This window comes from Mus caroli, chromosome 8 (genome assembly GCF_900094665.2).
Source record: "Mus caroli chromosome 8, CAROLI_EIJ_v1.1, whole genome shotgun sequence".
NCBI classification, from domain to species: Eukaryota; Metazoa; Chordata; class Mammalia; order Rodentia; family Muridae; genus Mus; species Mus caroli.
Window position 1 is genome coordinate 85,292,550 of NC_034577.1, and position 26,049 is coordinate 85,318,598.

The 26,049-nt window shown below is 47.3% G+C and overlaps 2 protein-coding genes across 3 annotated transcripts in view; one reads left to right on the forward strand and one right to left on the reverse strand.

Annotated features, from left to right (window-relative positions):
* Positions 1-531, reverse strand: part of LOC110300577 (ribosome-binding protein 1-like) — a 13,793-nt gene extending 13,262 nt beyond the window's left edge. The window contains exon 1 of the mRNA XM_021170800.2: positions 397-531. Within this exon, the coding sequence (XP_021026459.1) occupies positions 397-407 (11 nt within the window). The 5' untranslated portion in view covers positions 408-531. The remainder of the gene's footprint in view (positions 1-396) is intronic.
* A 1,631-nt stretch (positions 532-2,162) lies between these two features.
* The window catches only part of Gnao1 (G protein subunit alpha o1), a 155,902-nt gene continuing 132,015 nt past the window's right edge, over positions 2,163-26,049 (forward strand). The window contains exons 1-2 of one of the 2 annotated variants that reach the window (XM_021169561.2): positions 2,163-3,104; positions 3,303-3,345. In XM_021169561.2, coding sequence (XP_021025220.1) covers positions 2,987-3,104; positions 3,303-3,345 — 161 coding nt within the window. In that variant the 5' untranslated portion in view covers positions 2,163-2,986. The remainder of the gene's footprint in view (positions 3,105-3,302; positions 3,346-26,049) is intronic. The other variant, XM_029480691.1, reaches the window with a different exon arrangement.

The following is a 26,049-nucleotide window of genomic DNA, read 5'->3' on the forward strand; positions in this document are numbered from 1 at the left end:
AAAGAAAGAAGAGGAAAACAGAGTAGGCAAATCTGAAATACCTCCACAGTGCTGGAACATAATCTTACATACATAGTCAAGTCAGTAGGTCAAGTACTGGGGGAATGAAGAAAAACTCAAAACACAGAGGCTTATACGTCTGCCATATCAGGACTGATAGCAAGGAGGAAGGCCAGGCACTTAAAAGTCAAGAATGGCTGTATCTTCCCGTACACAACCAGAATGCTACCAGGAACATAAGGTCTTCACTTGAAAGTCACTTGATATGAAAAAACACTAACTATATTTACTAGGGTATTGCCACCGCCGCCGCCGCCGCCACCACCACCACCACCATCACCACCACCACCACCACCACCACCACCACCCTGTCCCAGGGCAGAGTGAAATCCTTACCTTCGGTCCATCAAATGCAGTCTTGTACAAATGGCAGTGAAATTTTTTTCTGAATCTGATTCACAGTAGATCTAGGCAACTGTCCCCAGCAACCTCTGCAGGAAGCAAGGTCTATAGAATATTGGGCACCTGAGATCTCTGTTTTGGATCTGGAAGGACAAGTTTAATGATACTTGATTTTTAAGCCAAACCAGATTCATCTTCTAATAGTTTCCCCACCCAACACAAAGAGGAAAGAAAATAGAGGAGGGATTATTTATGTGCTGTATAAAATAAATCTATAGACTTTTTGTCAGTTTCCTAGAATGGGTAGATATAACTCAAATTTAAATATTTCAATTATATTACATATACTTTTGACACAGACATTTGTTGAATGAGACAAACATACATTGGGAAAAACCAAACTTTTAAAAAAAAACATGTAGGAGAAAAAAATATTTTCTTCTGAGTGGGCCTTAATTGCCCCTTTTCCCCCTTGTAAATGTATTTTTATGCTGAGTGACATTTCCAAAATAGGATTTTTCTCCCCATTGCTGAAATGAAGCAAACAAGTTTACTTTCAGAGTCACAGAAATGCCCAACTGCTACGAAAAAAAGAAAGTGTTTTCCACTGGCCCCTTGCCTGTCTTTATCCTGGGCAGTTTTGCCTGTTGTCTCCTCCATCTAGGAAGGCCCCTGGGGCTGCCTGGTGGAACTGATTGTAAAACTATTGTGTGCAGTAAGAATTAATGTCTTCAGACTCTGAGACCACCCAGAACATGACCGATCTTTGGCAACTGTTTTCCCCAGTGCTGGGTTCGCTGTTTGCTGAATAACTGACCCTGGTTTCTGACTATCTAGATAGGAAGGGTGTATTTCTTCTAGTAGTTTGTTATTTTAAGATGAAAGGAAGAAAAAAAATCTCTCATCACAAACCTATGAAGAATTCATTTTTACCGGGTTATGTTCTGGGGATACAAGATTTCAAGAACCAAGCGAGGCCATCGATTCATCATATAGAGAAAAATTTAAGGGAACAAGTATTTGCTAGAGGCTTTCATGAAAGACTGTCCCTGGGCCTTTGGCATCAAGCCATCCTAAGATGGTAACCATCTCTAGCAACAGAGGTTGTGGGGATCTCGCGGTAAGGCTCACATTGGCTAAGGGAGGCAAAAACTCCTGCGGAGCAGGCCCTGCCTCTTCTCTGCCTGCTGCTTTCCTCTCTACGAGCCCAGTCTCTAGACACTAGATGCTCAATAAATGCAGACCCAAATCCGTCATTGAGCCCCAGCGCGTTATTATGGAGTGCGCAGGTTTATCCTGACCCACTACCTCCTCACATCTGCGGAGGCACCATAACTCGGCTAGGGGCTACACCTCCAGCCGCGAACGAGAACAATCGGAAAGGCGATCTGCCCGAGACACGACCCAGAGCCCGAGGGACCAGGAAGCTGGAGGCTCAGGCCCAGGGCTGGGGACCACCTGACCGCCGCGCTGGGGTTGACAGGAGGCGGGCCGGGCGCGCGAGACCCGCCGGGGTGGGGCGGGGTGGGGCGCAGGCGCGCGCCCGGCCCCAGGCCCCGCCCTCCCCAGCCCCGCACGCTCCGGGAGCCGCGGGGGGAGGGGGACCCGAGAGTGGGCGGCGCCGCGCGCGCGCGCCCGCTTGGCTGACGCGTCCCGCGGGCATGCGCGCCGCCCCCGCCCGCGCCGTCCCCCGGGCCCCCGGCGCGCGGCCCTGCTGACGTCAGCGGGCGGCTGGCGGAGCGCTGCGCAGGACCAGGCGCACTCGCGCGCTGAGCTCGCCTCGCCCCCCCCTCCCCGCCCGCCCCGGCGCGCGCGCGCGTGCCCTGCCCTCCCTGCCCGCCTCTTCTCGCGCTCCCCGCTGGCCGCGGCTCCCTCGCGCTCTCCCCGTCTCCTGTCCGCTCCGCCGAGCGATGCGAGTTCTGGGCCCCGGCGACGCCGCCTCCTGCTAGAGAGAGCTGCACCCCCCCACCCCCAGCCCGGCCCTCTGCCCAGCCCTGCTCCGCGCGCGGGGGTCGGAGAAGGCGCCGCGGACGCACCGACGGCCGAGGAGCGGCGATGCACATGCACTAGCGGCACCCCCTAACTCACTCCCTCCACACCCCGCGCCGCCGCCGCCTCCACCTTCTCTGCCTCCGCCTCCTCCTCCTCCGCCTCCGGCAGCCGCGGCAGAAGGACCCACCCTGCCCCCCACCCCACCCTCCGCCGGCTCCGGCTGCGGATCCAGCCTCGACTCCTATTTTATTTATTTTGGGTCGTGCACTAGCCTCGGTGCTTGCAACCCGCGCCTCCCCGGCCCGCGGGCGCCTCCTCTCTCGGCTCCGGAGCCCCAGACCCCGGCTACCCTCACCTCGACACCCCCAGACCCCAGCCAGCCGCCGCTAATCTTCGCCGCTGGAATCTTAATAGAGGCTGTCCTTTTGGGGGGATTCAGGTCTTTCGACAATTTTGTTCCCAGCCAAGGAGAGGATATCGTGATTTTCTCCCCTTTGAGCCCAGGCTCTGCTCTGTGGGGGGGTGGGGGGCGCGCCGACCCGGGGAGTCGTGCCAGCCAAGTCGTGCGGGCTGTGGCAGGGAAGGGGCCACCATGGGATGTACGCTGAGCGCAGAGGAGAGAGCCGCCCTCGAGCGGAGCAAGGCGATTGAGAAAAACCTCAAAGAAGATGGCATCAGCGCCGCCAAAGACGTGAAATTACTCCTGCTGGGTAAGGACCTCGGTAGCCACCCCCGCCCCTCGACCCCCGCCACAGTTCCCTACCCGACTTGCGCCCTGGGAGACCTGGTCCCTGAGTTGGCAACACCTTGTGCCCAGGAGCGCCCACCCCGTGCATGCCTTGAAGCCCCCTTCCCATTTCCATGAGCTGACACTCATCAGTTTTCCCCCCCTCTCTGTGTCCCAACAGGGGCTGGAGAATCAGGAAAAAGCACCATTGTGAAGCAGATGAAGTAAGTCCCTGTGTCATTGGGATTTGTACTTTTATTAAGAATAATTTTATATCGTTTTTATTATCTTGCTCACGCATATTTGCTCTCCAGGCCTGCTTTTTAATTCGCGCACACACAGAAGAAACCCGAGGTTGCCTCCCCTCCCCCACTCCCTACGTTGGTTCTGGGTCCCCCACCCCAACTCCTGGGGTCGGTGTTTGCGGGGAGGGAATGAGAGCGCCTCTAGTTGTATGAATGACAGTGTCCGCCATATTGATCAGAACATCACACTATTGGCGTGCTTATGATCATAACTCTTGCTCGTGGAGTATTTCGTGTTTCGCTACCTCCATTTCTCTCTCTGCCTCATCTTCTTTCCCCTCCTCCTCCACCCCACCCCTCGAATCCCACTTCCCCCTGCTTCTCTTGAGGCAGTGATTTTGAACTTGACTAAAACATGGAGGGGACCCAGCCCTAGCAGATTGGGGTGGAGGATCAAGTGTTTGCTGTTCACGAGTTTGGTGCTGAATTCCTGGTGGCTGTGGCTGTGGCTTAGACGCCCCCCCCCCCCAAAAAAAAAGCGAGCAAGGGTTAGGGGAGGGGGCGTGCACTGGGGAGAAAGGATGGATTTCCAAGCGGATGTGACAGACACAGCCTTTTCCAAGGCAGAGGTGGGAGGGTCTGTGGGGCTGAAAGCCAGTCTCATCTGCTCTCCAGCCCCTCTCCTCCCTGGCCCTCCAGCCTTTGCTCTTCTGACACCCGCAGGTTCCAGTCACTGTGTAGCCTTTATCGTATTTACACTCTGTATTCTACCTTCAATGCGGATTTCAGGCCCTACTTGCCACCGCCCCCTTTCTGCCTTAGATATCAGTTTCCCCTCCTAATTAACTGGGGGTGGATTTGAGTGATGGTTGAAAATTAAAACAAAATGGGATATTCCTTCCTTTCCACATTTCCCCACTAAGGAGCCTCGCCCGTCCTTCCTCCTCTCTGGCTTGCTTCTTGCCCCATCCACTCCACGGTTCCCGGTGAGCCTCCAGGCAGCTCTGCCTGGGGAGGGGTGGCCGACAGGGAACCGGTGCGTGCCTTCCGGGCCTCCTGGCCCTGTTTCCGTTGGCCTGTCAGTTCGGGACGGAGGAGTTCGTTAGGACCGTTTAGCGAGGATTCCATGTCGCTTTGCTGTGACACCTTCGTGCACATACAGCTCCTAATTAGAGGTTGCTGTGCAGTAAACAAAAATGATTATTTTTCAACTTGACAGAATAGCCGAAGTAATTGCATCCCGTAGGAAAACAATGGAAAATAAAAGCCCCTTTCGAGGGAAGGTGGGTGGGAGACAAATCGTGCTTGTGGTTTCAAAACCAAGAAGCAAAAATTCTTGCATGTGTAACAGGCATGACAAGCGAGTTCCAGGCGGCGCCATGATGGTAGGGAGCAGCGACTAGGAGACAGTTTCTCCCATCTGCTTGGCATGTTCTTATTTGCGTTCGAGAGCTCCCGGGGGCTTTCTTCTCACAGGCCCCTTCGGCTAGCCTCACCCTTCTGAGCCACCAGTAATTTGGCCTGGGGTTTCTCTGGGGCTTGTGCAGTCCAAATGGATGGGGAGGCGGGGCCTGGGGAATTGCTCTTTGCAACAAGGTGCATGTTGCATCTGCCTGGAGCCCTCGCGTGTCGGGAAATGCAAACCGCGCCACCTCTTTCTCCTTAGGGGCAGGTTTCAAAACTTCACAAGTCTGTAATCCACTGTGGCAGGCCGGGAGTCCGGTAGAAGCCTCGGCCTCCCGAGCCGGGGTGAGGTTTCAGGCGTTGTAAGTGGTGGACAGCGCCCAGCCGAGGCTGGAAAAGTCGATGGGGCTGAGCTTGGCTCGGCGGTGCTCGGCTCCGCTCGGCCTGACCTGGGAGCGGGGCTCGGAGGATCTCGACAGTGTTCGGAGCACAGTCGGGGTCCAAGCGGAGAGGGCCGAGCGGCTTCGGCGGCTTCGGAAAGGCCCCGAAGACATTCGGAAACCCTCGGCGAGAGGAGGGCAAAGGAGGTGGAATTGGGGGTGTGGGAGGGGATGGCAAAGAAACTTTGCATCCACCAAAGCAGCTTGCTACCTGCTCTTCCTGAATATGCCTCATAAATTAGGTTGATTTAATAAGAGGTTTAAAAATACGTATCGAGTCCCCAAAAGGGCAACTTGCCTTTTTTATTCAAAGAAAGCTTAGCTCTCTGAGGAGATCCGTGTGCCACTTTAGAATGGAAATTCCTGATTAAGTCCTGGGGCACGAAATCTTAAAGGAAGACTGAGGAGGCATTCTGAGGAAAGTCCTGTGTGTCTGACTTATATTGGGTTGCACTGAAGAAGATGGAGTGAAGTGTCCGATGTTTGATTCGATTTAATCGGAAATCAGAACATTTTTCTCTTTTCCTGCATTTCTTCCTTTCTCTATTCCCACAAACACCTTTTCTGTGAAAACTGCCTGTCAAAACTGAGATTTTTTTGTAATTGATTTTTGTTTGTTTGTTTCGCTTTAAGAACAAAATGTGCCAGATCTCTTTAGGAAATCGGCTAGGTTTGATCAAGATGTCCACCAGAAATGGGTGTGAGCACGCCAGTTGTGCCACAGAAGACCCAGCTGAAGCATTCATGAATGGCAGTTTTTCCTATGAGCTGGGCCTGAAATAAATCAGATCAGGGCCTTGTGCCAAGCTGAATGCAGGACTTGTTTTATTAACCACAAAATGTGAGGTTGGTGTCATTGTATCCCGGTGACAGATTCTTTGGAGTCCTCACTTCCAGAGATGGGTTTTGAGATCACCACTTGAGTGAGAGTCATTTGTAGCCGGGGAAGATTGTACTTTCTGGGTGGGGCCAGCCCAGAAAGCCTCGGTAGCATTTGCAGAAAGCAATTTCCTGTTTCCCTGTGCAATATGATTGGTGACGAGCCCGTCAGGCCATATGTGTAAGTTAATTCAGATGCTGTGTTACTTCACCTAGGCAGATGAAATTAGATGGTTACAGAGTCTGCTGTTGGTGACACCCTGTGAGGAGCCCGGAATTGGACCTAGTAGCACAGCCCTTTGGGTTGAGAGGAAGAATATTGATATTCGAATGTTATCAGATCCTTTGTCATCAGCATTTTCAGAAAGCAAGGAGCTGCTTCAGTCGGCTTGTGTCCTCATCCAGGTTGTGGTCTGTTGCTTATGAGGAAGAATCAGAATATGTGTCCGTAGCAGCTGAGATGAAGCCATTAGGGACTGGCAGGCAGAGATGCTGCTTAGAGCAGGGTGTTATTACCCTCATCAGCCCAGGACCATTATGGAGACAAACCTTTGGAATTTTTCTGCCCAATACAATACAATACATAAGGGGGAGTTTGCATCAATTTTCAGAAGCCTAATTCTCAAGTGTCTAAAATCTTTTGGCGTGTGTGTGTGTAAAGAACAACTCCAGGGAGTCTGTTCTTCCTTCTACCTTTGCATGGGTTCGGAGATCGAACTCAAATTGCCAGCCTTGTGACAAAGTGCCTTTATCCACTGAGCTATCTCGCTGGCGCTGCCTTTACCTTCGTTCTCTCTCTCTCTCTCTCTCTCTCTCTCTCTCTCTCTCTCTCTCTCTCTCTCTCTCGTGCATTTGTGAATTAGTGTCTGGAAGGTCTCTGTCATGCAATACAAGACATTTAAGTTCCAAGACATGAGCAGTGGTGATTGAAGTAGTGCAAGGGCAGCCTCACATGTCCTATGAGTTGGGGTGGCTCCTTTTCTCTGCGTGGCAGTTTGCTTGTGTTAGGGGCCTGGGACCTCACGTGGGATATAAACTCATCATTGTTTCAGTAATTAGGGATGCTTTTACACAGACGAATAAAACTTTTAAGGCGAGTATAAGTTTTATTGGATTTCTGAACCCTTGCAAAGAAACGTCTTAGAATTATATTTTATGATGCATAGAATCAATAGAGTGTCACTTTAACTGACCTCCCAGTTCTGAACACTGGGTGACAGATGCTTGGACGTGGCACTGTAAAATGACCGCTGGACTTGCTCTAAACATTATAATTTGCCTTGACTCGAGGTGCAATGTTTACTGGGGTACTTACCCCACATTCTCTAGAGCATTAGGTTTTTGTTTTGTTTTGTTTTTCAGTAAGTAGAGGTTAAAGTTTGCAAAAAAGGCTTGGCTTACTAAAGGCTAGTAGACTTTACCTGTATAGGCAGAATGAAATGAAACATTAATTTCTGGAGTGCAATTTTTAAAGAAATTTAAGGATTTGCCTATTGAAGATATCACTGTTCATACAAACATCCCAGCCCTTACAACTGAGGCTTTAGCATAGCACTCTGTCAGGGAAGGTGGTGGTTTTGAAAGGTCATTGTCTGCCAAAATGATGGTAGCTTCCTCCCAGCCGACCTTGACTTTATAACTGGGTGTCAAGACCATTTGTTTGGCTTCAGGCCTGTGGTGCTTTCAGCATCTAGTGAGTGACAGGCATTAACAGAGGGGGAGGTGACAACTTGCAACCATTACTTTGTGCAAATACAGCCATCTGAAAGGGCATTTCCTACCCTTGTCCAAAGATCTCTCAGTGACAGTAGCAGCCCACTGAGAGCTGCTCTTCAAGATGGTGGGGTTGCTGTTTCTGTAGTCACTTTGTTGGCTGCCCTCCCTCCCCACTTCTGTCTCCACATTTATTCAAGTAGATGTACCTTGCTCCCCGGAGACAGTGTGAGTGCGAACCGAATGGCAGACCCAGGAGCAGCAGAGGAGTCCTCCCTCGATGTGGATGGCGCTCTCTCCCTTCTTGCTGTTCACTGAGGTGCAATTCTTGAACCTCAATGGATTCTGAGATGGAACCTGTGTACTTGAGGAAAGGTCTGTGGTCATTGGGTTAAGTAGGTGAAGCTTTTACGCAGACTGGGAAGGCTGAATAGGAATCCAGCATTGCTTCCCCCATGTTTGGGAAGCCGGTTCGGTGCTCAGGAGGCTGGCTTGCTTCTTTTAATGCCTGGGGTGCCTAGATTCTCTTGTGCATCTTAGGAGGCCACGTCTGTTAGAGTTAGGCTGAGATCACTGGTGGTTTTCAGCTGCTTATCCTACACTATGTCAGTTAACGCTGGAGATCTGAGCAGAGTAGGGCCTACTTTCCTGACTTGTGCTCATGTGAATGCATTAATGTGGGTGTGGGCACTTGATTTCCCTGTATGCCAGGCTGCGTTCAGTTAGACCAGCGCTTCTCAACCTTCCTAATGCTGTGACCCTATAATTCAGGTCCTCATGTTGAGGTGACCCCCCCAGCTATACAGTTATTTTCATTGCTACTTGATAAGTGTAATTTTACTACTGTCATGAATCTTAATATAAACATTTTTAGAAATAGAGGATTGCCAAAGGGGTTGAAGCCCACAGGTTGAGAACCTCTGGAACCCATCTTACTCTGAAAGGCAACCAGCAAGACGGCGATAGGATATGGTTTCCTGCTGAAAATCATTTGGGCAGGGTTACCCTCCAAAGCTGACACTAGTAAAGAACAACTTTTAATTCTGAAGAAAAAAAAGTATATATGTATGTGTGCTCATGCACATAACTGCATGGGCTTAAAATCAGGTGCATGTTTGTTGATTTCATTACAGAAGGTCTTAACATGCTCAGATGAACTATATTGTAGGAATTGGTTTAAATTTATATCCTATTTGTATTTTATCACATTTTTCTCATTATGCCGCCTAGCCCTGGTGAGAAGGACATTGTTGAACAATCAGCAGTTTGTACATGGGGCAAGCGGAGAAATAGTGGTAGCCTGACTGGCCTGGGCAAACAGATGGCTTCTCACTTAGAGAAACCAGTTGGCATGCTTCTCTGGAGTGGAGAGATGTTGAGAAAATTACTCTGCAGCCAGGCTGCTGGCCTTAAAACGTCAAGTCTAGATTCTATTGTGTAGATGTGTGTGTGTGTGTGTTACCTCTTGCCTATGAGACAGGGCTGACAATCAAAGCAACTATTCAAAGTTGGTGCAAGAATGAAATGAGTTAACATAGGAAAGACTTATAACTGTGCCAGGAACATAATAATCATTATACAAAGGTTAGTTCCGTTTTTATTCCTTTGATTGATTAGCGGGTGTTTATTTCCCCTATGCAGTTCTCTTGGAAGTATGGACTTGGCTGACCTCTGAACCATAGATGAGGGACAGTGGTTCACACTCTGCTCAAGACCTCTTCCCCTTGCCTACTCTGCAGCACCAGTTACATAACACATCATGTCGTCAGAACTGAGGTGACATTTCTTTATGGCGCAGCTGCTTCAGCCCAAGAGACTGGGGTAATATTACAGAGTGGGAAAGAGCACTGAACCCAGGGTACAGACGGGCACCCCTGCTCCTGCTTGTGAGCACAGCTTCTTGAAAGACTTGGATCAAGTGAGCCCAAGTCCCTTAATGGGCTGTGAAACTGAGTGTGTAGCCCAATCTATCTCTCTTTCTCTCTCTCTCTCTCTCTCTCTCTCTCTCTCTCTCTCTCTCTCTTTACCCCTCTCCCTTTCTTCCCCTCCCCCACTCGATAGCATCTTGCAATACTACAGATAAAAGCATCCATTATGGTTCTATCCTGAGAGGGTATGTGATACCCATGAAAGTCTTTTAGGGGTCATATAACTATACAATAGAATCTAGACCATAAACCCTGCCAGCCAGCAAAGTCATAGTACTGAAAAGCATTCTGACAAAAACATGTCTAGCTGAACTTTTCATGGAGAAATGGTTCCCAAACCAAAAAGTCCTGCTAGTGTGAAACATGATGTCACTGGTGGAAGAAAGAACCAGAGAGAAGTGGTAGCTTCTAGGATGTTCAAAAGTGGAGACAACCCAGCCATTCACCATGGATGGATGCATGTACAGGAATGTGTCTGGGTTCATATGCCAAAGAGCCAGGGAATAGGGATAGGGACTTGTGTTGTAATCTTTACTCATTCGCTGGTTGACTCTGGGCAGACCATTTAGCTCTTCTTGGCCCTGGGTGGTTTGTCTCTTACCTAGTGGATGGCTTTCACTGTGAAATTTCTCTAGTGTCTTTTCTAGCTCTAAGGCAACAGTAAATGCAGAGAGAGACCTGGAATCTGGAAATAGAGGAGGGAGAGGGGGAGTATCTGCCACCCACAGCTTTCATCCGCTGAGCTGTCTTTAGTTCTAATATGCTTCACAGAGAAGAGGAAAAATATTGTGCTTTTCATAGCACCAAAAAAATTAAGGTAAAATAAAATCCTGCAAGACTAATAGAATTTGCCCCTTGCTTTGTCAACTGTCTGAGAAGCAAGCAAAATGGAAACTGGAGGGTAATATACAAGAATAAGACTCCATGGCCAAGGATTTACCCTGACTTCTAGGTTTGTCTTAGATCACAGATAGGTTTTCTATAGAAGCTTGTCACCTGTAAGTCAGGAGAGGTAGCATACACGTACATATAAGCTCAGAGGAACACAAGGACCACTTTGTGGGATCAGCTGGGTTTCCATAGGAGTGTTTAGAGCAATAGAGCAAGATTCTGTCTCAAAAGAAAAGGATGAAAGAGAGGAGGAGCCAGAGAAAGAATGTTACTTATAAGAATACCTTCCCTGTAAAGTGGCCCAGGGTCATCTTTGGCCCCCACATGCATACCACACATTGTAAACTAATTAGATGTTAATATGTTTGTTCCTTAGTAGTCTGGGTGTCCCTTCTTCACCAAGATGATTCCTCATTCCCACAGGCACTAAAAAACTGATACAAAGAAACTGCTCACAGAATACTGACTGATGTGCATAGGAATATGCCTCGTTACTTTGCTTAAGTCAGAATAATATTGAACGCTTTTAGTGGCTATGGCTGTTCAATCTGTTATCTTCATTTGTGGTTTCACAGCAGTTCATGAGGAAATAGCATTTACATCCTACAGCTAAGAGGCAAGGATCAGAGACATTAAATAGTTTGTTCAAGGTCATACAAGTTAGTAAGTTAGTGGCAGTCTCGTTCAGACACTGATTTGTTTAATTCCAAACCTGTCCCTTCCATTGCTACACCACACTAGTTCTTAATAGCTGATTACCACCAGTATGGACAATGGGAACTAGAATCTGGGGTCTGAAATCCATCTATAAATTGGATGTCACCAGTTTTGACCAAGGTTGGTGACTGAGAGACTAGCACGGGCCCAATAATGCTGCTATTCTTCGAAATGTAGTAGTGCTGGTGGTCCTCTTGTATCACGTTGACTTGGACACCAGTAGTAGTTTTCCCTAGCAACCACCCCGAGAGCTCCTGTCTTTTCTATCCCTGCCTTTGAGGTGTGAGCCATGCTCCTGTGGCAGCAGAGAGGAGCTGCTTCTGAAAGCCTTGGCTTTGACTCCTGGAGGTGGCTTAGCAAAGACTGTGGGAAGACAGGAAGGAGATACAGCCACAAACTCAACCACAGGGATGAGGCCAGCATGCCATGCACATAGAGAGGAGAGTGTTAGTCCCTAGCCTTGAAGAACCCAGGGCTTCCTTGATGTCTGTGTGTGCAGTGTGCTATGTGAAAACAGGGCGTGGCTTCTCAGGCAGGGAGATCAGGGAAGTCACCTGAATAAAATGACCCATGGGACACAACTTCAGAACAAGTGGTAGTTAGCCTGGTGGAAAAGGGAAAGCCAGCAGAGGACCAGAATGTACAGAGGCTGGATGTGTCGCCCAGAAGATGCTAGGGATACGGGTAACTCTCGTTCTGACTGGAGCAGTCTGTGAAAGAAATGTTAGAAAACGAGGGAGGAGAGGTGAGGTGGACACCAGATCATGGAAGATCTAATGTGCTGTGCTAACAACTTGATTTTATTCTGAAGATACCAAACTGCCACCAAAAGGAAATGGATGGCAGGGTCAGTGCATTCGAGTCTGGGAGAGCAGATGGAAAGTCACTTGTACAATCCAGGCAGGAAACCATTTGGAACTAAGTTAAAGCAGCGGGGGTGGGGCGGATGGGGGAGGGGGAGCAGGCGGAGGAGGGGCAGGAAGAATGCCTATTTGGGCAATGAGGTGATTAAACTTGCCTGAAGATTGGTTGAAAGGTGGATTGAGGAAGAGAGCAAGTTTTGACAATATTGACAAGAATGTGTCTAGGATTCCTGGTTGGGGTCTCTGATGGGTGTTTATTCCCTTAGCCAAGAGGAAGAAAGAGGGAAGGTGTAGGGAGAGAAAGATGGCAGCGTAAGCAGTGAGTGCTGTGGAAGTTGATTACCTCAGCAGGCCAAGTGAGCTGGGCAGAAAGGCATGTGTACATCCTCACAGAGAGATCCCCGAATAACTTCAAAAGAACGGCCTGAGATGGAAAGGAAAAGGGACCCCAAGGCAGAACAACATCATGAAAATAAAGGCAGGGACCATTGAGGATGGGTCAGATATTCCCAGTGTAGGAGACAGTGAAGGCTGGCAAGTGTCTTTTGAGTGTGGCAAGTTGGTGATTTGAACAAGAACATTCTCAGTGGCGTGGTGGGAGAAAAGCCAAACTGTAGTAGGAGTTAGGTGTGTGCGTCTGAGGAACGAACACAGTAGGGTCATGAATGGAGACCTGCTTACCTCCTGCATCAGCCTTGGAAGGGAGGAGATGAAGGTGAGGAGTGAGGCAGAGGTGTGGGGCCCGAGGAGGGCCTGATTCTTTGCCTTCTCTCGGCTAACATGGGAATGCTTAGGTTCCTTGCAAAGCTGGGGGTGTGGGGGGGCTCAATGGAAGCAGAAATTAAAGGCACAGAAAGAAGAAGATGAGGGAAGGAGCAGAGCACCCTGTCCCCCACCGACCCCCAGTTCCCTAGGATGCACAGCTTGTGCTGGACGGGCTACACCATGCTTCCTGCTTCTGATGGGACCTCTAAGAACTGAGAGTGTGTGGAAGAGTGGGGGGCGGGGGGGGCAGGGTTAAGAGACACCTTCACCTTCCCATTTCTTTTCCTCTCTGAAGTGGGAAAGAAAGCTGTGTTTGCTTATTGGAACTCCAAGGGCTTGTCTCCTCTGTTCTGTTCAAACCATTTAGCCATTCACATATCCAGTACTTACCTACTTCCTGTTATGTGCTAGGTACGGCTTTGCGTGCTTAGAGATTCAGTGGTGAACAGGGTACGTCTCCAGGACATCAAGCAGTCTCCATGTGAGCTTAGTAATAACAGACTTGAGTTTTTGTTGTTGTTGTTTTGTTCTGTTTTTTTAGTCACACCTTTGGAACAGATCTTGGGCTAATTGCAGAAGGCTCCAGTCCCTATTCTCAGAGACCTGGCTTCATCACAGGAGATAACCAGAGGCATGAAGGTGGTGAGAGGCAGCAAGGGCAGGTTTAATTTGGGTGGGAGCCTGGGTTGAATTGGGATGGGGCTGATTGGAGAAATGAAAGCTCAGTAGATACCTCTTACTGGCTGCAGGCCAGTAGTGGAACTGGTTGTCACAGCAGCTCAGATATAGAAGTGACTCCGGCTTTCCCAAGGGTAGTGACCCTGGGGTGGGCATGTGACTTAAGCCAGGCCTTTCTCTGGGATTCGTATGAAAAGGAAGCTGTTCAGTTGTACCCAGTGGGGAGCAAAGACAGTGGAAACCTGGAGCTGTCTGAGGCCAGGTTTGCACATCTCTGTTGTCCCCTACAGAGAGAAGCTTGCTTAGAGGGAGGCAGACGGGGGCTATGAGAGTTTGGGAGACAGGGATCAGGGAGAAGAGACGTCTGATGGTCCTACTGCAATCTAGGAAGTTGAGAGAACAAATCAGATCCTGCCTTTTCTTCTAACTGACTTGACAACTAGTTTTTCATTGTTGTTTTAATGTGGTGCTGAGGATTGAACTCGGGGCCTTTCACATCCTCCTTTGCAAGTACTTCTACCACTGAGTTGCTATCACAACGTATGAACTGGGCTTCTGTCCCTTTCTGTCCCTTATAGCCGTAATCATCCCACAGAAGGGGAAGAGCTTGCAAAAAGGCCAAAGAATGAGTACTAGGTAAAGCATAAAATCAAGTCCTGACAGCCAGGGCTATACAGAGAAACCCTGTCTCAAAAACCCAAAAAAAAAAAAAAAATCAAGTCCTGAGCATGGATGGGCCCTCATGTAGTAGACAGTTTTGTATATGACAAGGTTGGGGACTTCAGGGAATATGACAAGTGACTGGAAAGGAGGAATAAGACTGGCCTGTAGGTTCTCCTGATCATTAGGTACAGAGGTAAAGAGAAGAGATTCTTGCAGGAAGACTAGTGTCTGGTGGGACTTAGGGCTGAGAGCATCCTTCTGGTGTGAGTCTGTGGTAGAGCTTGTATCAAACCAGCAGGTTGGAAAGCAGAGTATCAGGAAGCGCCAAGGCTCAGGAGAGGAACCAGGTCAAGCCATGAGCTGGCATCTTGGGTTCTTTAGCGTCAGTTTCTGGAAATGCTGAGCAACGAGTTTGAGAGGAACTTCTTTAGTTTAGAGAAGGGGTCTGGTAGGATCTTGGGAGTACATGTCATTCCCTGGGGTACTTATGGACAGGAGGAATCTATAAGGTGGATGTGAGCCAGGGCACCTACCTGCATGGGCCCCTATGGGAAGCTCCACCTAGCAATGGGGCCAAGAGGTCAGAAGCCCTGGAGGAAGCTGAGAGTGCCAGGGAGGGAATGGGCATCTGGAAGACATGAGAAATGAGGAAAGACTTAGTGTTCGGTGACTCAAACTACTGACCTCTGAAAGAGAGGAAAGGGACAGGACAAACTGAAGAAAATCTCAGTGGCAGAAAGAAATCTGGACTAAGAGTCAAAACACTCAAGTCCCTGTGACCCTGGCAAGTTCCCTAATTTCTCAAGGTCTCAGCATTCTGCATGTAACTTGTGGAACCTGGACTGATCTGTTAAGTTTCTGGTTCAGTCTTAAGATCATAATTTAAATCCTGCTATTCAGCAAAACCGATGCTTTCCCAGTAAGGGATTTCCTCTTTCTCCCATGGTCATTTCCAGCTGACATAACAAATATAACAAAATTAACCTTTCAAGTCCCTAGTGCTAAGGGAGAAAGAAACTGGGATGTCAGGGATTTGTGGACACACACACCTGTTGGTCCATGTGTTCTCTGCCCTGAGGATGTAGAGATTTGTTGCACACTGTTGGGGTTGCCAGAAGGACCGGTGCTGACAAGAAGACAAAGGCAAGACAACTTCTGGAGTCCCTGAGTGAATTTACATGGAGAGGAGGTAGGCTTGTCAGCCTGACATGCTGTGTGTGGAGCTCCGGCCAGGGCAGGTATAAACAAGCCTGGGAACCCATGTCTTAGGAGGTCGACTAGCCTGAGGACACTGGAGGGTAGGGACAAGAGGCTCCTGATGTAACTTCGCATTCCTTCACAGATCGCCAACCCCCATCAGTGGGGGGCATCTGGGGACAGGTAGTGGAATGACAGAAAGGAGAACTTAGTTCTAAGCCATCCCTTCTGCACTGCCCACCCCATGTGAAGCTCTATGGCCGTTTCTGCTTTGGATGTTTCCTTAGACCTGCAGCCATCAATGGGCCTTATTACTCTACCTTTGACACATGGGTGTTTACTTTTACAAATATCAGTGAAGGACCAGCTGCTTTTTGGCACTTTCTTCTCTCTCATGAGCTCAAGAGGATGGACAAACTTCTGTCGTCAGGATGTGACAGCGTTAGGGAAGGGACACAGTGAATAAATAAGGAAAATTAGCTTATTTCCTAGAGTGGTGTGTGTCCCCCATGAAGGAAATTGGGGTTGAATAATGGGAAATCGTTAGGGAGAGAAGGGATAAGGAAGCAAGCCCAAATGCAAAAGCCCTGAGACAGGAATCAGCAGAGGCCACAGCAGAGAGAAGGGATAAGGAAGCAAGCCCAAATGCAAAAGCCCTGAGACAGGAATCAGCAGAGACCACGGGGATGGAGGAGTGAGGCCTGGTAAAGCTGAAGGGGCTGAAAGGGCAGCAGTAGAACGTGGGATTCATTATGAATGCCATGAGAGATGTGACTGTGTGTTTAAAAGATCCCCATAGGGCTGGTGAGATGGCTCAGTGGCTAAAAGTACCTGCAGCCAAGTTGGAAAGCCTGAGTTCAATCCCAGAACTCAATGGTGGAAGGAGAGAACTGACCACCACTAGTATATATATATATATATATATATATATATATATATATATATATATATACACTACACATACGTACACATACTATACTACATACATACATACATACACACACACACTGGAGGGGGGAGGATAAATGTAAAAATTAAATGTAGAAGTCTAAAATATCCCTCTATGTTCAAGAAAAGAGAAAACCAGGAAGACAGAAGTTGTGGCATTTTGGTTGAGGGACTGGGGTGCGGGTTGAGGGGAGGAGTGGACTGTGGGGGCACCTGGGAGCGTCTGTGGGAGGTGGAAACAGTCCATGCCCTAATTGTGCTCATAGTTACACAGCTGTGTATTTTTTCAAAAGGGTGGATTTACTCTGGGTTAATATACTTCAATAAACGTGTCTAGTAAAGTATACAGGATGCCATGTGTATATATAGGTGTATAAATAGGTTATACCTGTAATCCCTGAACTCATGGAGCTGAATCAGGAAGATGGCCAGTTGGAGGTCTGCCTGGCTTGTAGAGGGAGGCTGTCTCAGAAGTAGGGATGGGGGGAAGGGGATAAGAGAAAGTGGAAGGTAAATATGACTAGGAGGTATTATATAAATTGATGAAACTGTCAAAGAATCATTTTAAACTACAATTTAAATTTAAAGGGAACCACAGTAATCTTGGACAGAACTGTCATGTCTACTGTGTGGAGGATGGTGGCAGGGAAGTCTAGAGGGAGAGGCCACCAGGCAGATGGGCAGTTCCTTCATCCATGCCTTCTTACAGCTTAGACTGTATCGCATGTTGTTCTGGGGACTTCCTCACATCGGTTTATTGATGTGTGTTCCTAGTCTTCCTGTTTACACAGCTTTCCTTTACAACTGTTGTATAAGCTCGAGTGGATAGAAGCCATCTGCCTCATGGGGCAGGCCCACAGGATGGACGTGCTTACCACATCAGTGCCCTTACATCCAAGGGCCGCCTTCAAGTTCCTCAGCCCTTTGAGCCAGGTCTGGTCTAGCTGAACAGAGAGCATAGATACACATGTCACACTATCCCCATTTTATAGATAAAGAAGTCAAGGTGAAAAGAAATGCATACAGCAGCATCCAGAGTCATGAGCTGTGGTGATATGGAGTTTGCCCTTTCCATAGCCATCATCGTGGTGTGGGTGGGAAATTAAACAGTTTTTCCGAATCTTAATTTAATCATTGACAAGAGACAAAAACTGAACAATCCCTGCGAATACACTGTAAGGATTGAATGAGGCCATGCAGCTGAGAACGGTTAGCAGGTTAGCACCTAGCTCAAGTTTTCAAACTAGCTATTGCTGTCACTTTATTTTAGTAACAAAATGGTTTCTTGTTAGTGACTAGTCCATAACCACTGGTGTGCGCACAGTGGGTCTGGATGTTGGATCTCAGGGTATCTCCGGCCATGGCAGAGCTAACTCAGTTTAGTGTGTTCTTATTACCAGTTGCTCAGTTCAGAGCTAACGACTTGTTACCAACTCAGATACTTAAACACACTAGTAACTATGGAGTACTCACCATGGCGGGGCACTGTAGACAGATTACAATAGTGTCAATTCCACATCTGCCCCTTGTAGCAGAGCTGTTTTTATGGCTGGTGAGCCCTGTCACCACATGAAATGGAAGTCTCCCTGGTAGCTCCCACCAAGGAAGACATCTGGGAAGACTCCCTGGAAGTAGTAACATTGAAACTATTTTGAGGGCTGCAGAGAAGTCTCGGTGGTTGCTCTTCCAGAGGCTCTGGGTTCAATTCCCAGCACCTGTGTAAACTACCAACTTCCTGGCACTCCAGTTCCAGACCTGGCCTCTGCAGGCACTGCATTCACATGCTATGCAAATATACCTACAGGCAAAACACCTATACACATAAAGTGAAAATAAATAACTAAAAACAAGGAAAGAAACTGTTTTGCAAAGTTAATTAAGAGGCTGTAGGGTTGCCTCAGCAACTAAAGCAGTGGCTGATCTTACAAGGAACCCAGGTTCGATTCCCAGCACCCACATGGTGGCTTACAATCATCTGTAACTCCTGTTCTAGAGGATCTGACACTATTTTCTGGCCTCCGTAGGCCCTAGGCTCACAAGTGGTGCACAGACACACATGCAGGCAAAATACCCTTACATATAAAATTTAAAAAAAAAAAAATTAAAGAGTGCATATATATTTCTAATTTTTTGTATTTTAAGACATCTTATTTTTAAATTATTCATATATGTGGAGTCCAAAAGTAAACATTGGATCTCCTGGAGCTGGAGTGATAGGCATTTATGAGCCACTGATGTGAGTCCTAGGAATTGAACTCTGGTTCTTTCTGTTAAAAGCATTTACACATTCTTAACTCCTTAGCCATCTCTCCAGCCCATGTATATAACTGTTACATAAAACAGAATGTACACACAATGTAGTTTATATCTGTTTCAGATGTTTTTGACAGGCAGTGCTTTAGTAATTATTAGTATGTGAAAAGGCAGGCTATTGCTGGTACCCAGGAATATCTTCCTTCCCAGTCACAGCTCCCGCCTCATCCTTGGGACCTTGGCATTTCTGACAGGTGCCTCCATTCTTTCTCTAGAGTTCACACCAGTGTATGAAGCCTTTAATCAGACTGTCTAGTTTTTGCCTGAGTTTGACATAGTTGGAACTATACCACTAGATACCAAGTCTTGTGATCTTTCTTTCAATGATATGTTTATAATATTTGCCCAAATTGGTATATATAGTTGGGATTTGTTCATTTTAATTGTTATATAATATTATTATATAACATACTGTATATTCATTTATTATTATGAATTTTAATGTTTTATGGAGCACTCAGAAATATTTGTGCACATTCATGAAAATGTACTATATATTACATATTTCCTTGCTGTGTGGTATTATTGTTATAAATCAGCCAGGACTATGCCAGTTTTAAGTTGGAGCTGATTACAAAGAGTGCTGCTTTGAATACATTCATGAGGGTGAGTGACTCTGTGTGTGTGTGTGTGTGTGTGTGTGTGTGTGTGTGTGTGTGTGTGTTCATTCTGGGGCATATGCATTTGTAAAGGGTTCTGATGTGGAATTGGTAGGAATTTTAACTGCCTGCCATGCAACGCTTCCCACACTCTGTGACAGTAAAGTTTTCTATCAGACTAATGGAGGGACCCCTATTGTCAGCGGTTTCTGTTCTACCAGCTTACAGGGCAGTGGGTCTTCACTGTGCATTTGCCTCCCGTGTTCTCAATGGGCTTAGAAGCAGAACAGTTCTCATGTCCATTGAGAAGTTCTTTCCTGTCCTGCTGAGCGGCTTGTACTCTTGCTGACTTTGCCCAGGTTCTAATCCTCTCGTTGGTTTGTAGGCACTCATCGTCGTGGTTCTGCGTCTGGTCCTGTCCCGGTTCTGGGTCCCACCCTCTTCTGTAACTAGTCCTCTCACCCTGCTCATGGTGCGTCTGTGATAGAGACGTGTCCTCATTTTTAATGCAGCCATGTTTTCTTTCTCTTATAGCTACTGGTTTTTGTGTCCTAATTAAGGAGCTTTCCTTTCAAGGTGACAAATGCTGCCCTTCTTTTTTGTCACTCTCTTCAACACACTTTGAGGCTTTTCCCCTTCCTATGGAGCTGTTTGATTTGCCTGTGTGCGCTCTATGATAGGGTCCAGTTTTGTTCCTCCCTAAATGGATGCTCACTTACTCCAGCATCAGTCATGGAGAAAGCCATTCTTCATGTCCCTGTTTTGTGAGATTGATTCTCTGTGCTGTGAACGATGTGTTTATACATAGGGGGGCGGTGGTCTTGACTGATTTTATTCTTAATCCATCACCATAAAGTGTCTTACATTTGATTTAGCAAATGTTCCTCTTTTGTGTTCACAGGCTATTGGCCCTCTGAGTACAAATGCAAGAATTTTTATATACAATGTGTGCATGCGCAAGCACGCGCGCACGCGCGCGCGCGCACACACACACACACACACACACAACATTCTTGTGACTTTGATTCTTTGAATTCTCTAATCTGTTAGATTAAAACTGATGTCTTGAAATGTCTAGAGTCTTTCTAATCCATGAGCATGCTCTCACTTGGAGTTACAGTTCACCTGCAGGTTTGCACTTGGTGTGCATCCTTGAGTGTAGGCAAATGTGTAATGGCATGTATGTCTCATTATAATAGCATACCTAGAATTTTCACTGTCCTAAATCTTCCTGTGCTCCCTCTATTCTAATCCCTCTCTCTCTAAGCCCTGAAGACCACTGGCCTTGTCACTATGCTCATCAATTGCTCTCCTGAAAGTCATAGAGTTGTAGGCACGTGGGAATTGTGACCTTTGCAGACTGACTTCATTCAGGTTTCCTTCATCTCTTCTCGGGCTTTAGAAGTCCGCTTACTGTTAGTGCTGAACAAGATTCCGTCATCTGAATTACCATAGATTTCTGCTTTTTCTTCTTTTATGTACATGGTTGGAAGTCTTCATTGCTTCCAAATATTGATGATTATTTTTATAGAGCAGTTAATAGCTGCTGTATATTTCTAAGTGCAGGTTTTATGGGAGACATGCTGTAAGCTTTTTTTTTTTCTTTGTAAATACCAAAGAACACAATTGCTTGGATCAAGTTTTAAAAAGACAGAAACAACAACAAACAGCATTAACCACTAAATTATTCCAGAGTGAGTGTACCCGCCATGTCCCCACCAACAATGCATGAGAGCTCCTGTTGCTCTGTGACCTTCCCAGCATTTGGTGGTGTCAGTGTTGTAGATTTTCAGATCTGTGTGTAGTGGTTCCTCAGGAATGTTAATTCCCTAATGAGGTGATATTGGGCACCTTTCTATTGACTCATTTGCCGTCTCTGTGTCTCCTCTAGCAAGATGTCTTTTGCTCACTTTAAAAGCAAGTGGTTACTGTTCATATTGTTGAGTCTTCAGGATTAGTATAGTTTGGAGCCAGAAAGATGGCTTGGCAGTTAAGAGGACTCAGAAAAGAGCAAAACTTAGTTGCCAGCACTGCTTGTGGGTAACTCCAGCTTCAGGAGTTCTGACGCCGCCCTCTTCTGGCCTGGATGTGCACCTGCAACTCACATACATACACACATACACACTCACATACACACACACACTTTCACCTAATTTAAAAATAAAATAATTAGTATAGTTTGATGAACAGTATTTGTCAGCTATGGGTTTTGTAAGTATTCCCTCTTAGCCTGTGCCTTGTCTTCATTCTTTTGACTTTGTGTATTGATTTTTGTATTCATCAACTTTAAATTTTGTATAAACTCGAATAGTTAATTCCTATGACTGAAAGCAAAACAAGAACAAATCTGATCTTATTTCTCCTGATTTCCAAAGAAATAACTTTAAGGAGGAACTGGAGAAAGCTAGCTGTGGGAAAGAAAAATAACACGTTTTGGACCCCTGTGGTTTGAGATGCTAAACAGAGATGGCCAGTCTGACTCTCACTAGAGAAAGGTCTTGATATTCAGAGACGTTATCCAGACCTTACTCAGGATCGTGCCTTGGCTGGTGATTGGAGAACTAGGGCTGCAGGAGACCTGTATGCCCTGCCCTGTGTGCCCTGGCATGTGCGCCCCACATGTGTGTGTGGCATAGGACTACATATGATCCATCTTGGAGTTCAGATACTCAGTAAAACCCCTCGCTCTGCCTCCTATCTTCTCCTTCTGTCTCACGAGGCCTTCCTTGGCTACTGACAGGGCTTCTGCTGCCTCTTAAAAAGCTGTGTCTACAGATCCAGGTTCCGGCAGCCTGGTTACTGTCAGCTCTTGGTTGAATTCCTGCCCTGAGTTTCTGCCCTCTCCACAATATTCCCTCCCCACAGAGGAAGTCAGTTACCAACTTGTGGGATTCTAAGAACCAAATTAGGAGTTACCTCGGGTATGCTTGATTCCAGAACAGTGGTTGGGATTTCACCACCTTGCTTCGTTATAGAGTGGATTACAGAGAATTTATTTATGCATCATTCTCAGCTCCTCCCTACCAACTGGTGGATGTTGGAGCTGCTTGCAAACAGGGGCAGGGGTTGCTGAAGGATCTTGGGGTTCTCTGAACACAGTCCAGGGGTGCTTTATTCAGTGTTACAGCTTCCTACTCTGCAACACATAGCCCTTCCCAGGGTGACAATAAATTACACAACTGCAGAATTAAACAATGAAGGAAAGGAAGGGACAACTGGATCTTAGCCTGGCTCTGAAATGTGAGCATGCAGACCTCAGCTACTTGGCAGAGGAAGGTCTCTAACAAACAGAGAACCTCCAGCCGGAAGTCCCGCACAGCACTGCTTGGGAGAGTAGGCCTGGCTGTTTAAAGAAGGTAAATATTCTTTTCACTCTGTTTATCAATTCCAGGAGAGTTTTAGAAACTAGGAGGGACATTTACAAAAGAAATTAGTCTTGCGGTGTCTGGAAAATAACTTGAATGCTGAATACGGTAGCAGTATTTAACCTTTGCCCCAATGGCCTTAAGTCGTCATTTTTTTATTATTGTCTTGTGCAAAAAAACAGTGTCCCTGAGGACAACTGATATGCAACTATTTGTCCTTCCCCACCTCTAAATGGTCCCGAGTGCAGTTAACTCCTCTTTGATAGGCATTGTATAATTTCCCTGTCTCTTCACTTGCTGACATCTGTCATACCTGGCTGCTTCCAGCCTTCCTCCAGATCCACCATTTTCCCTCTTCTCTGTGCTACTCTGAATCTATAATGGCCCAGGAATCTAAATGACCAGGCTTGTCACAGTAGTGTGTAGGACAAGAAGAAATAGCGTAGGCCCATGGACAAGGTAAAATAAAAAGTGGGTGCTTATGCTGTGTGCGTGGGCTGTTTTCTTCCATTTCTGCCTCCTTGTGACACGGGACTGCATACACATGAGCTGGTGTTGGGGAGAGGCTACATAGATGCTCTCGGTGGTGGGTAGCTGCTGCCCCTTTGGTCTCTAACTGTCTACAGTTACTCTTTCTCCCTCCCAGCAGACTGTCAGTCAATTCACAGGAATTGCTGGGCAGGTAACAGAGAGCTGCATCTTTAGTCAAGCTGCATCTTTGTTACAAAAGGTGCAGGCAGGCCTTAGCAAACAAGAAGGCCGGCATGAAGCCTCCCAAGCCCTGGTGCTGTGTGGGACTTTCTATAAAATGGTATGGGTTCACCTTGGGTGGGGCTTCCTGACAGGCAGAGGCATTTTCAAGACCTTACCCATGGTTTGGCATCATGGCGTCTGCCTACCTGCGAAAGCTAAATGCTGAACCCGACCCAACTGCTACTTCTGAGTCCAGGTGCCTATTAGCAATTTTAGGAAAGTGAGCATAAGAATTTGGCTGTTTCCAGCTGTTACAACCATCACATGAAACTGGTTGGAGAAATACCGTATGCCTACATCACTGTTGATTCATGTTTTCCGCTTTGTAGATGCATCCTGAGACCTGACTTTGTACCAAACACAGCCTTAGGTATTGGAACTGAGGTACACAAATCTCTGCCTTTAAGGATTGTCTTACATTTTAATGAGGGGAGGCAAGAAATAAACAAGTGAAATGCGTAGGATCCTAGCTGCTGATAGATGCTGTGATGGAAAATGAAGGGAGGAAGGAAAAGAGAGGAGCTATTAGTGTTTAACAGCAGTCAAGTAAGCCCACACTGAGAAGATGGGATTGAAGCACAGACTTGGTGGAGAAGAGGGATCTTCCACAACACACAGGGGAAGAGTGTCCTCCCAGCAAGAATAGGAAGTGTATGGGCTCTGTGTCAGAAGTGGGCCTTATATGTGATCATACACACATATGCATGCATTCACAGCTAGAGTTACAAATGAACTACAAAATGTGTGCTCTCATCAAGGCTATCTGTGATGTGACTCATCTACAAACAGGAGTTGGAAATGAAGCGTCATCACAGACTTTTGACTTTCGGACATTCAGGATTGTTAGACCCTTGCAAGCCCTGCTTTGAGAGGGGGAGGGGAGTGGAGGGAGATGGAGGAGAGGAAGAAGGAGTGTGTATCCTGACCCAGGGGGAGCACTGAAGGAAGAATGGAAGGGCTCTTACTATAAATGGACTGGCTTGAATCAACAGTCTAGCTGGGCCAGGCTGTTCTGGGTGGTCTGTAGAAGATAAGTACAAAAATGCATGGGCTGCCTGGTCCAGCTGGTCTCCTGGTAGAGGAGGTTCCCATCAACGGCATCTCCCGCCCCCAGCTCTGCCTCTCCTCCCTCCCCATTTTCCCTAGTACCATCACCAGACCATAATACTGAGGCTTGCGGTAGACTAACTCCCAAACCTTATTCAGAATGCTGACACAGGTGTGGGCATGGCCTTGGGCACGCCTAGCAATCAAGCTCTTAACCTAGTTGTAGATCCTGGTGACCCAGAGCTACAAGACAAGACTCTCCTAGTGCAGCCTAAAGGTTGAGTAGTATGCAAGTGAACACGTATGTCACTGTGTCTCTCACACAACAAAATCATGGCTAAATTTATAGGTAATCCGTGCTTAGGTGAACTTAAAGGTATTGGTGCAAAGATGAAAATGACATATGAACAATGCCAGCATCAAGCCTGCTGTTCGAGAGGTTCCTACCCTCTTGGACATGAGAAAGTGCTTTAGAGTCCTCTGCCATCCTATATGGATGCTATCTGAATCCTACCTTATGTCCAGGAGCTGCCACAGTTATCATTTCATCTTCTTAGCACTTGCTTATTGGTTGATCTATCCCATTACCTGTGCTGGACCCCAGCTCCTCACTGCCATTCCCTGCCCAGTCTTCTCATCTGTCTTCAGGTGAGGCTATTCCTGCTTCTTGCTGCCCTGCTTAGCCACATCCCATGCTTCCTCTCCCCCACTCCTAAGTTGACCCACGGCTGGAGCTCCCTTGACTGTGAGGATGTACCACAGTCAGGCCTGCCATGCTGATCCCAAGCTGTCGTGTCTGCAGGATGCCTTTGTTCAGGCACTTGCCCACAGCCCTGCCTATGCAGCTGCAGCTGCTGAGGCATAGGCCGGTCCCTCTCTCCTCTTCGGCAGATCTGACCTGCAAAGAAAGGTCAGCTCACATCTCCTCTGCTCCATGGGCCACCCTCTGCACACTAACCCATGCTGGCATCACCATTCTTGAGGTGGTTTAATATCTGATACCTGTACTACCAAATGAGAGGGTCTCTTTTTATGTGCTGGCAGGTGCTATTCAGTAGTGATGATGCCTTCATCTGTTTCAGCATTGCATACATATAAATATATGCATAAGCACAGAGAACAGTACCAAATGGGTCTGTTCACTAGGAGCCCAGCAGCAAGCTCTGCATAGAAGCTATTTACAGAGAAGCAGTTTCAGCACATGGTGAAGTGCCAACTCCAATGTCAGCCTTGCCTGGGTTGATCCTGTCTGTGTTACCTTCTAGCATTGTGACCTTGAGCAAATAAGTTTGAAGATGATAGGAAATGAGAGATGGGGGGGAGAGGAAGAGGAAGAGAGAGAGAGACTTTATAATCCCAGAACTGAGGAATCTGAGGCAGGAGGATTGTCATTAAATTCTAGGCCAGCATGGCCAATATCCCCCGTCTCAGAAAAATAAGTTTCAACCCAGCACTAGGAACACAAGAATGAATAGATATGGCCATTGCTGCTTACTAATTAACAAACATTTGGTATGTGC